General features: G+C 55.0%; 3 protein-coding genes across 5 annotated transcripts in view; 2 read left to right on the top strand and 1 right to left on the bottom strand.

Annotated features, from left to right (window-relative positions):
• Positions 1-6,655, top strand: part of Dgcr2 (DiGeorge syndrome critical region gene 2) — a 62,618-nt gene extending 55,963 nt beyond the window's left edge. For both annotated transcript variants that reach the window (XM_051150645.1, XM_051150647.1), the window contains exons 8-10: positions 2,026-2,178; positions 2,991-3,227; positions 4,372-6,655. In XM_051150645.1, the coding sequence (XP_051006602.1) occupies positions 2,026-2,178; positions 2,991-3,227; positions 4,372-4,628 (647 nt within the window). In that variant the 3' untranslated portion in view covers positions 4,629-6,655. The remainder of the gene's footprint in view (positions 1-2,025; positions 2,179-2,990; positions 3,228-4,371) is intronic.
• Positions 6,656-8,378: 1,723 nt separating this feature from the next.
• LOC127193064 (carbonic anhydrase 15) lies at positions 8,379-11,191 on the top strand. Of its 2 annotated transcripts, XM_051150405.1 has the most exons (8): positions 8,382-8,681; positions 8,875-8,910; positions 9,305-9,475; positions 9,818-9,978; positions 10,062-10,154; positions 10,458-10,524; positions 10,617-10,783; positions 10,900-11,191. In XM_051150405.1, the coding sequence occupies exons 1-8, from the start codon at positions 8,615-8,617 to the stop codon at positions 11,128-11,130; spliced, it is 993 nt and encodes a 330-aa protein (XP_051006362.1). In that variant the 5' UTR covers positions 8,382-8,614; the 3' UTR covers positions 11,131-11,191. The 2 variants fall into 2 exon arrangements, with proteins under 2 accessions (XP_051006363.1, XP_051006362.1); XM_051150406.1 differs by lacking the exon at positions 8,875-8,910 and having other exon boundaries at positions 8,379-8,681.
• A 963-nt stretch (positions 11,192-12,154) lies between these two features.
• Positions 12,155-12,844, bottom strand: Fam246c (family with sequence similarity 246 member C). Its single transcript, XM_051150522.1, has one exon. It carries the CDS (start codon positions 12,842-12,844, stop codon positions 12,155-12,157), a length of 690 nt encoding a protein of 229 aa, XP_051006479.1.
• Positions 12,845-15,438: the final 2,594 nt, after the last annotated feature.

Raw genomic sequence — 15,438 nt, 5'->3', positions numbered from 1 at the left:
GTTTGAGCCCAGTTTGGGATATATGAGATTTTGTCTCAACATACAAACACTCTAAAAACTCAATAAGAGGGCTAGAGAGATGGTTCAGTCATTAAAGGCTAGGCTCACGACGAAAAATGTAAGAGTTCGGTTCCCAACACCCACAACTCTTTCCAGCCAAATTTAAAAACCAACAACAAAACTCAATAAGAAAATAAAACTATATTAAAAATCATTAAATTACTTAGCCAGGCATGGTAGTGCATACCTTTAATCCTAGCACTCAAGGCAGAGGCAGGCAGATCTCTGTGAGTTCAAGGCCAGCCTGGTCTACAAAGTGAGTCTAGGACAGCCAAGGCTACAGAGAAACCCTGTCTCAAAAAACCAAACCAAACAAAAAATCATCATTAAATTATATTTCACTAAAGAAGACATGTAACTATACTGTGAAGGGCCTGGAAAAAAAATTGTTCAATATCAGTCATTTGGGAACCAAGTCTGTGTGGACCAGAGGAGCATTAAACTGGACAGCGCAAAGTGCTGGCATGAATGGCTAGAGTACCTCATGTGTCCCCACGACCTTTGACCTACCATCTGGTTAGTGTTCAGCTCTCTGCTTTGTAACTGACAAATTCGTTGGCTTGGCCCTAGAAGGTGTGTCTTCTGGGTCCCACAGTGGAGGGGCAGTCCTTGAGCAAAGGGGCTGCTTCCTTTCAGCACTCACTTGGGAACTCAGTGCTGGTCTCTCATGAACAGGCCTGTCACCATCCCACAGCCAGAGGTCCTGGAGGGTCATCAGAGGCATGCAGAGGGCAGCTAATAGCCTGGGAGGATCTTTTCCATGTATCCACTCAACAGTGGTTGGTTGGTTAGTTAATTTGGTTTTGTTTGTTCAGACAAGGTTTTTCTGTGTAGCCCTGGCTGTCCTGGAATGGAGCTCACGTTGTAGACCAGGCTGTCCAGGAACTCACAGAAATCTGCCTGCCTCTGCCTGGGAGTGCTGGGATTACAGTTATGTGCCACCACTGCCCAACTCCACTCCAGTTTTTAGCATCACTTCCTGGTCATATGAGAAGACAACAGAACTAGCTGGGCTGTTTGTATTGGTCTAGATCAGGCTGGTGGAGTGTTTTTCTCTAGGCTGGTCTCTAGGGACCTGCCGTCCAAACTGTTGTAGAGGTAGGGAGTGGACAGCTCTAGATCGCCCCGAGGCTTAGTGGGTCACTAACCCCTAACCCGTCAGCCTGGGGCTTTCTAGGTTGAGAGCACATTAGAAGCACCAGTCACACTGATGGGCACTTGGCAGTGGAAGCCCCCTGCTTTCATACCTGCGTGAGTGTGTAGTGTGTACTGGAGGTTTTAGAGGAAGTGTGCTGCAGGCATGCACAGTAAAGGCTGCCCTGGGGCCTAACGTGCCGCAGTGTGTGGTGTGCTGGGCCTGGTGTGCAGGGAGATTGTGCCCTACAGTAGCTTAAGAACTCAGCAGCTGCAGTGGAAACATCCACGTTAACTCTCCCTTGTGAATCTTGGCCCAGACAGTTGTCGGAAGACTCAGCCGTCCTCTGCGCAGTCCTCCAGTGAGTTCAGGCGTAGTCTTGCCTGGACTGTCATTCTGTGGCTTAGACACATAAGCTAAGTTATGTCACAGCCCAGCTACACCAGCCCTGGAACAGAAGTCTCTGCTTCCTTGCTTGGTGGCAACTGCAGCAACGTTTCACACAGCGGTCAGTGAGAGTGAACCAGGGCACGGCCAGATAGCAGGGAGAGGCGGCCCTGTTTGTACAGCACTTTCAGAGACTTCTGAGCTGAGCTCCCTTTCTTGCTTTTTCAGTGTTACCACAGTATTATCAGTTTTGAGCAGTTTTCTTTTACCCTTTGTACTAAAAGAATTGTCAAGGACATTGTGAGAGCTGTTGGGGTGGAGCCTGAGCAGTCCCAGCACTCAGCACGTGCCTGCATTTGTTCTGCCCCCCACCCCCGCGCGAGCACCCTGCAAGTTCCTTTTCTCAGAGCAGCTGGTTTACTTCTCCTCACCCCTCCCCATAGATGGCAGCAGCCTGTTTGACTCCATGGCTAGCGGGATGCGCCTGGTTGTCAGCTGCATTTCTTCCTTCCTCATCCTCTCGCTGCTGCTCTTCATGGTCCACCGGCTGCGTCAGCGGCGCCGGGAGCGCATCGAGTCCCTGATTGGAGCAAACTGTGAGTGCCCCCAGGACCACAGGAGTGACACACACACCTCAGCCCGCCCCACCCCCAGGTCACCAAGTCCGCCCTATCCTTTCAAGGTGGAATCTATGATAAGATAGAAGTGCTTTGGGGCTGAACACACCCTAGGGAGCCAGAGACACAGGGGACAGCTGAGAAGGTATGCATGGGGCCAAGTTCAAGAGAGGCCTTCCACCCCTTAAGCTCTGTATCAAGAACAGTATCCCGAACATTCCAGCACTTTCTCGTGATGAGCTGCGAGTATGGGCCACCTGGAGGTGGAGGAGGAGGAGGCAACTCAGATACCAGGAGCCACAGCAGGCAGCTGAGTTATTTAATGTCTTCACCTCATCTGGCTGGAAGGCCCCTCCTAAGCACTGAGAAGGTTGGGAGCAGGTTTCCTACAGCTACAAGGGATCTCACCTTCACCTGTTCTGTGTTCCCTAGGTGTTTCCTAGGGCAGGGTTGAAACTTGCATCACTAACTAGAGCCCTGGTTTTTCAGCCGTGGCCAGCAGTCCTCCTAATCTGCCTTTATGCTCACCTAAGCTTCTCTAGTAGGTGGTGGATACTCAGGAGGGAGGTGGAGCAGCCAAGTGACGGAGCTGGAGTAGGATGCACCTAAATGGAGTGAGGGCACCTTGGTTGGAGAGGCCCAAGGGAGGGAGGTTCTGGCAAATCAGAGTCTCGTGTGACATATTGCTGGTTATAGGCATGTGACACTGGGATGGCAGGCTCAGCCTTGGGAAGGAGGCCCGGAGCCTGCAGCCTGCCACCAAATCACACAGCTTCCCTCCTGTTTCTCAGTGCACCATTTCAACCTTGGCCGGAGGATCCCTGGCTTTGACTATGGCCCCGATGGGTTTGGCACAGGCCTCACTCCACTACATCTTTCTGACGACGGTGAGGGTGGGACTTTCCACTTCCACGACCCTCCGCCTCCTTACACAGCTTACAAGTACCCAGATATGGACCAGCCAGATGACCCGCCGCCACCCTATGAGGCTTCTATCAACCCAGACAGTGTCTTCTATGACCCTGCAGGTACCTGTCCATCCTAGGGGAGGGAATGTGGAGTTGTCAAGCAGTCAGGACCACAGGGACCTGGGGACTCACTTCCCTTTCTGGCTGCCTGCCCAATCTTCAGGGCCCTTTCCAAGACTGCCCCCACAGAAGGCACTTGATCCTGACCTTCAGGGTGTCGAGAGTCCTGGGGAGCCATAGAGTAGCCCCTTGTCTTCCTCCTATGAGCTCCTGTTAGTGCAGCTCTCAGGACCCCTCAGCCCATCTTTGTGATGGGGACTGGGCAATGGGATCATAAGGACAGAAGTGGTCCTGAGCCGTAAAGGCACCACTGTAACAGTCCCTCCTGTTGTGTCCAACGCTGCTGTGAGGCTGGATCAGTTGCTTGTTTGCCACCTGACCCACCTGAAGAGCTGTTCTTAGACTCTAGTTAAGGAGGAGTGGCCAGTGTGCCTCTTGCCTGGCTCCTTACATGCCTGCACTCTGCAGCAGAGTGGACTCGTGACACAGCTGTGGACTAGGGCTGTGAGGATGTGATTCCTGCCTTCAGAGCAGATTGGCAACACTGTTGTCCAAGAGGCTACAGCTAGAGCTAGGGGCACAGCTCGTGGTAGCATGGTTGCCCGGCATACCAGAGGCCCTGCTTGGATTTCACACCGCAAAAGGGCTGAGACAGGGTGAACCTCTGCCAAGACTGTGCTAGATGGCTGCAGATCCCCACTCTCTGCAGCCTCTGGAGACTGGTCAGGGAATGGGGATGGAGATGGTTCACAGCCAAGGCCTCTGGTCACCAGCAAAGTACGAGGCAGGTAGATTTGAGATCACGTTAGTCTGGCTTTCTGCTGACACTGGCAGTTCTCACAGCCTCCTGCTCCCACCCAACCCTTTTTGCTCTAGTGGCCATAGTTCTGCCGCAGTCCTGGCTGTCATGTGTCCCGGCTGAACCAGAGGTGGCTTTCCTCTGGTCTCCTTAGTTCTGATGAGCCAGCCACCGCATTTCACCTCGCACAGACAGTGGTGGCAAGATAAGTGCTCTTCCAGAACAGTAGGCAAGGAGCATTCCCTGGGTCCTGCTGAGCACTCGGAAATCAGGGCACGGTTAGGAGGGGAAGCCTCCCTCTGCCCAGGCCCTCATTTACCCTGACTTCCTTCTGGTCCCCTGCAGATGATGATGCCTTTGAGCCCGTGGAGGCCAGCCTGCCAACCCCCAGGGATGGTGGCGTTGAAGGTGCATTGCCCAGGCACTTGGATCAGCCGCTGCCCCCTGCAGAGAGCTCCTTGGCAGATCTGGAAGACTCTACAGACAGTAGCAGTGCCCTGCTGGTGCCTCCTGAGCCTGCCCAGAATGGGAGCACCCCAGCTACAGAAGCACCCCCAGGGGGTGGGCGCCTCCCCCGGAGCTCCCTCAATACTGTGGTTTAGGTGGCTCAGCCCATGGCCCCAGTGGGCTAGGAGTATCTGTTTCCTGTTCAGAAGACACTGATCCCAGTGGGAGACTTGAAAGGGTCCTGTCATAGTCTGGACCTACTCTACTGCCACACCCCCACCAGCAGCGGGTGTGTACATAGAAACTGAAGCCAGGCACCCTGAAAGAGAAGCAGGTGCCTTTGCCGTCTGTACCTGAGGGCTCTTAGTCTTGTTTTTAAATGGTAGAATGACACAGGTATTGAAACCACACATTTCCAAGAGAACAGAGGCAGTGGGCTGCCCTCACACAGACACATCTTTGGATGGGCTTGCTCACTGCACTGTCTCCCTACAGAAGCCAGTCTTCACCAGTGTAGGCAGTAGCACTACCACTAGTGGCTGCTTAGAAGGCTGCTTCCAGGGAAAGCCTTCGCAGCTGCTGCACTGGCTCTCTGGGGCATCCTGTCTGAGCCCAACAGCGAATATCAAGGTGCCGATGCCTGGCAGGAAATTGAACGTGCCACCCCATTTCTAGCTCTGCATTGAGGCCAGCACTGTGGCAGGAGGCCCCTGCTCATGCCCTGCACTCTCCGTGGCGTAGCTCTGCATGGCTCCCCAGGAATAGACAGACTCTAGACCTCTGTGCAGGGTTGGGACTTGCTGGCTTTGATCTGTGACACTCTGGATCCCTGGCTTTGCTTGTTGGTGGGTGACCACTGGGTCTAGCCAGCGCCCTTCACCTTGTCTGTGCCATAAAGGGTTGTTTGGGAAGAGAATGGCTCAGGTGGACACTCCGTATTGTGTCATCTGAGTCCACTTCGCCCCGTGACCACTGCTGGAGCCCAGTGTCTGCCAACCACATACGTGTTTCCCAGCCCCTCCACAGCACGGGGCTTTTGTCCGAACAGCCCTGTTGCCGGCTCCAGCTCCATGCAGTGGTCTTGTCTCCCGACATAGGCCTTCAGCATATCTAAGGTCTGGAGATTAAGCAAGGTTCTGTGCGATTTTTAGCACAATCATCTTTTCTATGTTGGGTGTCTGGGTCTTTCTGTGTCTGTGTGTGTCTTGTGGCCAAATGTTTGCAGGTGACGATGGTTCACAGGTGCTCAGGAGCGGGGCTGAGGTGATGCCCATGAGAGCAGTTGCTCTTGGGCTGCTCTGAGACCGCGGAGTCTGAGCTGCTTCGCACACCGTGGTCAGTGGGGCTGTGGTTCCAGTTCTGTTTCAGACCTGCACAGTTCTAGGCACATCCTTACACTACTTGGGATCCCAGGGCTGACTGGAGGTCAGTGGACAGTCTGTCCCACAGACCAGCTGCTGCAGACAGTGCTCTGCATAGGCCTCTTGCTGCCTACACCCATTGCTGAGAACAGCAGGGAACTCATGCCTCCAGTAAGTGCTGGGTGCCGGGCAGCCATGCTCTGGAGCAACGTGAGGAAGTGTATTGGTGCCAGGCCACCCAAGAGAGTCCTAAGGACCACACAGCAGCGCCTCAGAAGGCCATATGTACAGACTGAAACTTATCTGGGGACCAAATGGCTGTTGGGGTTGGACCTGATTATAGGAGGCAAAGGTGAAGAGGGTGACCTAAAGTGGACTGGGGTGCAGAGGTGAGCCTGTCAGGGCTGCCAGGGTCTGTCCAGCATGCCTTCAGGGTGCATGGAAGGCCTGTGTTTGGGCCTGTTCAGACTATTATTTGTCCAGTTCCAAGCACTGGGATCTGCCAGCTCTTACTGGCAAATAATCCCAAATCCAGTATTTTCTGGGGTTTGTGTTTCCTTGCCTATCCCACAAGGCCCCGGAGGGACAGGCCAAAGCTCCTAGGAGGCCCCTTTCCCAGACTGTCTTGCCACTCTTCTGAGCCCTCTGACCTGCCTTGAAGTGGAATTTGATACTGTACATTGTCTCAATGCCTGTTTTTACATACCCCTTTCACTAAAGGTTTTAGTTGGGTGTATTTTTGGTCGGGTTGGCATTAATCCTTTCTTAAGATGCTGTGAGAACCATTTCATCCAATGCCAAATAAACTTGTGTTATGGAAAAGGCATAGTCAGTCCTTCCTGCGGCCCAGCCCCATAGCCAGGCTCCCCATATCCAGGCTCTCCTAAGCTTTCAGCCCCTGTGGGCAGACAGCTGAGTGTGCAGCCTCTGCAGAGCATGTGGCAAGGGACCATGCTGTGCTCCTTCTGAAGTGTTGCCAGAGTGACTGGCAGGGCTGCCTTATGGCTGTCTGGCAAGGCTGGTGTATCCTCTGACTGCTGGTGACCAGTGTGACACAGGCTGAGCAGGGAAGGGCTTGGGACTTAGTCCCTAGTCATTCAGGTGGGTGTAAGCAGTCCCTTCTAGCAGAGCGGCTGTTGGGGAGCAGCTGGCTACCCACACCTCCCCGCTGCAGGGCAGGAGACACTTGGTCCTCTGAGAAGACTCTCCTCTATAAATCGGATGGTCTTGTTACAGAAGTCCCAAGAGAGATGCTAAACACCCCCTGTGCCTGCCCCTCCTGAAAAGAGTGTGGATTGCACCCACCTGCCCTGGTGCTCACAGCCCACAGGGACGGGGGAGCTGGGCTGAGAAGCAGGGAAGGCATGGTAGGCTCCCAGATACTGTATTTTTACTATAGTCTCTGTAGGACTCCAGGGTTCTCCATAGCAACCTCGGGAGGGGGTCCTTAAGATCACCTTTTAAAATAGAACTGTTTTGGGGCCAGGCATAGTGGCACATGCCTTTAATCCCAGCACTTAGGAGGCAGATCTCTGAGTTCAAGGCCAGCCTGGTCTACAGAGTTCCTGGACTGCCAGGACTACACAGAGAAGCCCTGTCTAAAAGGGGAGGGGGGAGTGCACACCACCACACCTGGCACAATATTTCAATTTCTATAGTTTTGTGGGTGTTTGTGCCTGAGTGTGTGTACACCAAATGCATGCAGGAGCCCTCGGTGGTCAGAACCCAAGAACTAGTTGTGGGTTCTGTGACCAAACTCACCATCCTAACCCAGCTCTTCCCACCAGCTTGGAAAGGGCAGTGACAGAGCAGACTGCCAGGGTTAGGAAGGAACTGCCAAGTCCTACATTCTGTCCTCACATACCTGAAGCAGGGTTCTCTGGGTCACCACCAACACTGCCTTCAGGGAAGAACAGGGAAGAACTGGTCCTCTAGCAATTGTCTGTTTTTCTAGTTCTGAGGGCGAATCCAGGGACACAGGCTAAGGGAGTGCTCTTCCACTGAGCTATACCCCACCTCTCTTGGGCTATGGGAAAGAGATGTCGAGAACCGGGTACCCAGAGGGACAGGCCTCCAGCCCACTCCTTGCTAGTCTTTGTGAGGCCTAACCTGCTCACACACAGACATGGTGCCCGTGTGCAGAACTGTCGGGTGGTCACTTGACACATCAGAGAGTCACAGATATTTCCCTCCAGAGTGCCTAGGGCTTGGACAAGGGGGCTTCAGCCACTGTGGGATCCCCCCACAGGAGGGCTGAGCTGCTTCCAAGACCTTTTAGTAGGGTAGTTCTCAGGAGCATCAGTAGGAAGGTGGGTGTGGACCTGCGTGGGTTAGTCTCACGTCTGTGTAGCCTCCTCTCCTAGCCTCTTAAGTCTTGGGCACTAGCATCCAAAGTGCCTTGAAGTAATTTCTTTGATGGTGGCTTTAGGATGTCACTCCTGGTCCCTTCTCCCATTTCCTCTGCTGTGAGGGAGAGTAATAAAGACACCCTTCTCCTGGTCCCTGGCCCCCATTATGTCTGCTATAAGGGAGAATAGTAGATCCCATTCAGAATTAATGCCAACCATTAAGCTGGCCTTGGACTCTAGGCTCCAGCCCACCTCCCTTCCCAGTGGCTCTACCTGGGCCCCGCCCATTCTGGCCCCGCCTCAGCCTGTCCGCTGGACTTACCCACACCTCTAATTCACTGGCCAATGAATACGGAGCAGCCTTCTAAATAGCCTGGCCGCACATTCCGTGTCCACTTTGCAGTTCTCCAGAGTCACGGCCACTGCTGCATCATGTGGGCCCTGGGCTTCCTGCTCCACTTCCTCATCATACAGCCGGTGGTACAGGTGGACTCCAAGGGTGAGGACCAAGGCTCTGCCTGTGTGGTCTTAGAGCTACCATGTATCCAAGTGGGGCAAGTTGGGGAGGATATGCATTCACAAGGGAGCCGCCTCTGCTGGCTAATGTGTCTCTATTCCTGGATTTGGGCGAGGATGGGACTTTAAAGGGCCACATAGTGGTCCTGGGCTCAGTCCCTGCCTCCTGCCTGCAGGTACCTGGTGCTACGACTCCCAAGACCCAAAGTGTGGTGAGGACAGTTTTTAACAGGCTATGTGGAACTGTCTGGGCTCGTGTCAGCTTCTGTACTCCAAAGGAATGGGCAGCAGGCATGCTGTGATCATGTGTCTGCTGTAATCCAGTCAGGGTCTATGAGCCTATGGGTATGGCTAGCCCATGTATGTGTTGGGGCGGTCCCCAGCATGAGTTTGCAGCCATATCCTGGATCCCTCTACCCTGTCTCTCTGTGGGTCAGTATGCTTGCAGGCTTGGTAGCTCGGGCGGGCGGGTGGTAGAGAGCCACTGTAACCAGGTATGTGGAGGGCAGAGGGAAGACATTTGGGTATATGGGACCCACCCTGTCCAGTATACTCCTAGACTGCCTCCTTGACCCCTGCTGCAGACTCCAGTCCTTGTTTCCTCAGGCCCCACCCACTGGAAGGAGCTAGCACCTGCCTGTGGGGGCCCAGCTCAGTCCCCTATCAACATTGACCTCCGATTGGTCCAGCGGGATAACACTCTCGGGCCCTTCATCTTTCAAGGCTATGATTCAGCACCTGCAGACCCTTGGCTCCTGGAGAATGATGGCCATACAGGTCAGCATCATAAGGTCAAGACTGCTGTACAGAGAGGCAGGACTTCACGCGGCTTACAGGAAATCTCACCCACAGGGGTGAGGACACACACACACACTAGCATAGGAATCCAAATCCTCATGAACAAGGCAGAGGTGGCTCTACACGCATTGTAGGGAGCAGGCAGGAGCCCCCTATAATTGAACTAGCCACGGACCCGTACAGACAGACAGTTCACATCCACACGTGAAGATGCTGGAGAAGACAGGGTCCGCGTGACCACAACTGCTAGGGCCAGTTTGACTGCCAACGCAGGGGAGTCTGCTGGGGAAGAATACTCTTCATATGCTGTTCCACCTTCAGTGCTACTTCGAGTAAATTCCTGTCGGCAGAGCTGCCCAGCGATCCGAGGGGCTGGGCTGCCATCGCCAGAGTACCGGCTACTGCAGCTCCATTTCCACTGGGGCAGCCCAGGGCACGAAGGCTCGGAGCACAGCCTTGACGAGAAGCGCGGCTCTATGGAGGTGGGTCCAGGGTGGACCGGAAGGAAGACAGGCACGGGGAGCAGAGGGGCAGCTGGGCACCACCTGTGGTCTGTATTCCCCAGATGCACGTGGTGCACATGAACACCAAGTACCAGAGCATGAAGGAGGCACAGAGCCATCCAGATGGGTTCGCTGTTCTGGCCGTGCTGTTGCTGGTAAGGAAAGGGCGGTGTGAATCCATGCATGCTTCCAGAAAGAGAGACCAGGGAGCTTAAGGTTTAGAGGGACTTTGAAGACCCCCAAGGAGGTGAGGGCCAAAGCAAAGGAATGGAGTGTTGGTGAACCTTATGGGACGTTATCTTCCTCACCCTACCCCCCAGATCTCCTGGACCCTCCAGCTGGGCTCTTCCCATTAATGTCCTAGCTATTCCTATTTCAGCTCTGGACACACACCTGGGGTGTGGGGTGGGGGTGGGGGGTAAGAACCTCAAAGCCGCTCACCGGAACTCTTCCCCCAGGAGGAGGACAGGGACAATACCAATTTCTCTGCCATTGTGTCTGGCTTGAAAAATTTATCTTCACCTGGTAAGGAGCTTAGGGTCCCATCTGGCCTAGAAGTTATGCAAGTGAGGAACAGGAGCAGGAAGAAGAATTCCAGCTTCTCTCCCCCCACCCAGGGGTCTCTGTGAATCTGACATCCATCTTCCCGCTGGCCTCTCTGCTGCCAAGTGCTTTGGGTCTCTTGCGCTACTACCGATATTCCGGGTCTCTGACCACACCCGGCTGTGACCCAGCGGTGCTCTGGACTGTCTTTGAAAACACCATACCCATTGGACGAGCACAGGTGGGAGCCAACTAACCCCTCCCTATACCCCGGTTCCTTCCCACAATCTCAGTTGCAACCCTTTGTCTTCTCTGCTTGCCCTTGTCACATCTTGACTCATCTTTGCCCATCCTCAGGTAGCCCAGTTCCAGACTGTGCCCCAGACCGGGCCACCAGGTTTGCACCCCAGACCACTCAGGGATAATTTCCGCCCCCAACAGCCTCTTGGAGGGCGCAGGATATCAGCCTCTCCTGGGGCATCCATCCGGTCATCAGTAGCACAAAAGCCCCATCACCCTACCCTGTCCTGTTTGCACCTGGCTTTTTTGGGCTTGGGAGTTGGGCTGAGGCTCTGGGACGGCCCCTAAGATCCGGGAGTGACTCCTGTTTCCACAATAAATCCTGCACAGTGACCTTGGGCCTCATGTGGCTGGGAAGGGTTGTGCCTTGAGGTCGAGGGGATGTCGAGGAGAGAATCCTCCCTAACCTCACAGCAGCTTCGGTGTTCCTGTCCACACAACCCAGAGGATCCTGAATGGCTGCCCTCTTGTCCACCACAGCCACAGAACCATCTTCCAAACCCAAGACCCACTCAGATACACACCAGCAACAACATATTTTGAGTCACCTGGTCAAAAGGGAAGGACAAGTCTTAGAAATGCCACCTGCACCAGAGATTGCATTTTATTTTACAAACAGCCTGAGTGACTAACAAAGGGGGTGGGTTTCTGTGTCCAGTCAAAATGATGACCCTGGTTGAGGCCAGTACTTAAGAAGCAGCAGGCTCAACAGGAAGGTTTTGGTGAGAGGCAGCAGGTGCAATGAAACCAGGCCTGGAGACACTGGAGAACTGTTACCCGGTGGAATAATTCTAAAGAGAAGCTGATGTCGGGCGACTGTTGGGAGGCTAAGTGAAGTGTCCTTTTTATCACTGTCCGAGGATGCGTTCAAGGGATAATGACCACATGACTCGACAGTGGTGGCTAGCAAACTGATGTCCAGTCCGTGACCCGTATAGGTGTATACTGAAGTGACACACTCTGAGCTGCCTACGTCCCTAATGTCTTTTACCCAGTGCATAACCCAGTTATTCTAATGCATGGGGATCCTGCCTACTCCCTAGGACTTTAAAGAAAAAGGCAACCATTTGCCTCCAGGCTGCAAATCCCTAAGCTCGGCCAGCTGCCCCTCCAAGTCAGTCGCACTCCAGTCCAGAGTCTTCCCCAGCACCAAGGCCAAAAGGGGCTCTACACCCCAGACTCAGTCCCGGCGGCCATCACCCATAGCGCCGCCCACCCTCAAAATAAGGGAGTGTCAGCTGGCGGCACCTGAGGAGTGATGGGAGGACTGCACATCAGCCACTTTGCTCCCTTCTGGGGACGCTGGAGCCTCTCAATCTCCGCCACCTTGCGCAGCCGCTGAAGGAACTGGAGTTTTCTTGTGGTTCTTGCGTGCCGCCGCTCGGTTCGTCAGGCCTTCCGCTAGGGCGTCTGGACCGTTCTCCGCGGTCCTCGAGGACGAAACCAACGCGTTCACAGTGCCGAGCGCCCGCAGCAGGGCGGGACCTCGGGGCTCGCGGCGGGCGGGCGGCGGTGGTGGCGGCGGCGGCGGTGGCAGCAGAGCGCGCAGGGCTTCCAGCTCCGCCCGCAGCTCCGCGCGCAGCGCCTCGAGCCCCGCGCCCAGCTCTGCGCGCACGGCCGCCAGCCCCTCCTGCAGCCGTCGCTCGCTCACCTCCAGGACGCCCGCGGGGTAGGTGGCGCCGCCGCGCGGCTCCCCGCACACCGAGCACACCGAGCCGCCACTGCGCGCCTCGCTCCTTTCGCCGGTCCCGGCCGCCCCGGCTCGCGCGCCCGCGCGTTCCACCAGCCGCACCAGTCGCGGAGCCTCGGCTCGCGCTGCCGCGTCGGCCCGCAATTGGCCACGCAGGCGAGCCAGGCGGCCCGGGGCGCGAACATCTTCGGGGACCGGCCCGTTGGGCTGCAAACCCGGGTCCAGCCGGCGGCCCACGCCTCGCCTTAGCGCCTCTCTAGCGCCATAGGCATTGCGCGCCTGAGTCCACGAGCGCCCGGACTCTGCCGCCATGCACGCCAACTGCACTACTCTCTGCCAGCCTAGCCAAGAAGGTCAGGGCCCCATCCTGTAGCCTAGCGACCGCTGGACCCGCGGGAACGCGCCCCTGGGACGTCTGTGGGAACGACCAGGCCTGGGGGAACCCCGGCAGGGCCAGTTCCTAAGTGGTTGAGGCTCCAGGGAGGCCGTACCATGGGTTGGGGGAGGGTTGTGCCAGCAGGCAGGGATATTTGAAACTTAGCCCTAGGGACCATGTTGTCGGCGGGGGGGGGGGGGGGGGGGGGGCCCAATATGGGACTTAGGTTGGCCTCTAGGCAGCTGCAAAAGCGCATGGCGCAATGGCTGCTTAAGCCCAGACACCCTAAGGCCAGAATCAAAACCCACATCACATCCTCTCACGCTGTTCTGACCACAGCAGGGGGAAAGTTGGGCTGAACAAGGATCCACCCCCTCACTCTACCCGAGCTAAATCCGCAACTCAAGCCACTCTATATCTTGTGTCTCCCACAGTCCACACTCAGTCACAACACTCCATCCTTGTCCCAAGCTCTTGTCCCTCTAGCCACCCTTGCGAGGGGCTTCCTCTCCCTATCAAGTGCCCATCTCTCAGAGGCTGCTGAGGCTCAGCCCACCTCATCCCGTGTCCTGCTCATCTCCTGTTTAACCTCTTCTAAACAAACAACCTAGCCGCCCTCACGGCCTTTACACACACAGACTCCCTGTCCCTCTCCTCGACTGACAGTTTCTGCTTACCCCACTAGGACGGCGAATCTTCCTTAACCACCCAGACTCACAACTGGTGACGGGAGCCTCAACCACAAGGAACTTTCACATTTTGATTTTTAGATGGGGTCTCAGATAGCCAAAGCTGGTCTCAAACTCCCTGTGTAGCCTCGAATGGCTGAATCTCTGATCCTCCTGCCTCCACCTCTTGAGTGCCAGGATGCAGGTGTGTGTCACCATGCCCAGTGTGAGCAGTCAGTGCCAGCATGCAGGTGTGTGTGTCACCAGCCCAGTGTGCACAGTCAGTGCCAGGATGCAGGTGTGTGTAAACAGCCCAGTGTGTGCAGCCAGTGCCAGGATGCAGGTGTGTGCCGCCAGCCCAGTGTGTGCAGTCAGTGCCAGGGATTAAACCCAGGAATTCCATCATGTTGAAGGAGCAGCCAACTGAGATACATCCCCAGCTGATTTTGGTTTTTGTTTAGTTTGGAAATGGTTTTTTTTTTTTTCAGATTTATTTTTATTATTTTATGTGCATGAGTATTTTGCCTACATGTGCGTCATGTACCATAAGCATGCTTGGTGCCTGAAGAAATGGTGAGCCTCCATGTGGATGCTGGGAACCGACCCAGGTGTTTCACAGTAAGTGCCTTTATCCACTGAGGCAGCTCTTCCTCACATTTTTGTTTAGTTTTAAAACAAGGCCTGGGTCTGTTGCTTGCACTGGTCTTAAACTCAGATGCTCTGTCCTGCTGCAGCCTTACCAGTAGTTGGGACTATGGGCACATGCCATTGTATCTGGCTCACAGTGGTTTTTGTTGTTGTTTTGTTTTATTTTTCAAGACAGGGATTCTCTGTGTAGCCGTGACTGTCCTGGACTTGCTTTGTAGACCAGGCTGGCCTCACAGCAATCCGCCTGCCCCTGCCTCCCGAGTGCTGGGATTAGAAGTGTGTGCCACCAAGCCCAGCTACTCACAATGGTTTTAAATGACTCTGCCTTTCTTCCGTGAGGTGTCTGAGCCCATGGCTGCCTCTTATGGGTTTAGTCCTTCACTTGGCTAGGCCCTTAGTGTTGCTAAAAGTGCCAAATGTTTGCTTAATGAATACGTATATGGATGCGCAGGGTTGAGCATAGGCACCCAGATCACCCCTCCTTCCTGCCAGGTCGCATTGGGGGCCTATGACTGACTGCCTTTGCTGGCTTTCCATCTTCTGCATCGCCTTTCTTTCGCTTATGCGCCGTACAGTGGGTTATACATCCCTCTAGGGGGCAGTATCTACCCACCGGGCATATTGTACTCTGTGTACCCCGGGGGTGTTGTTAGCACTCTGGGTGCTCGGTGCCTTGGGACCTCTGAAGACAATGGTGAGGAGGGAGGGCTCGGCTGGGAGGGGAGACTGGGTCTGTGTGGAGCTAGCTCTGCATCAATCTGCCCGCACATGCGTACATATGGCGGGGGAACAGATGATGTTGCCTGGTGTTTGTGGGCAGCCTGGGGGAGGGCCACTGTTTGCCTTCTAGTTCGTTCACTCTAACTCATGCAGGTAAACCAGGAGATGAGAATGTGACAGTCAGCGTCCCTGCTCTTGGTGACGTACCTGTTCCCCTGGGACCTCCTGTACTCAGCCCAGATGAATTCTAGGGCTCATTAACCAAGCTCCTCCCCAGCTCCCTAATTAAAATGCTGCTGAGTAAAAGGCCCCCCAAATTCCTACCCCAAGCCAGCTCCTCAGGGTATGTGGCTGAGGGGGCTCTACCAGCTCCCAGCGGCCAGGACGGTGCCAGAGACTCTATGCTAACAGACAGTGTTAGAGGCCAGAGGAGCCTGTGCAGAGAGGTGAATAGATAGCTCAGTAGTTTTACATTTGACTGAGGGTGTTTAGCA

The sequence above is a fragment of the Acomys russatus genome, chromosome 8, assembly GCF_903995435.1.
Source record: "Acomys russatus chromosome 8, mAcoRus1.1, whole genome shotgun sequence".
Lineage (NCBI taxonomy): Eukaryota > Metazoa > Chordata > Mammalia > Rodentia > Muridae > Acomys > Acomys russatus.
Note: the sequence above shows the minus strand (reverse complement) of the source record. Positions and strands in the feature narration are given on the sequence as shown.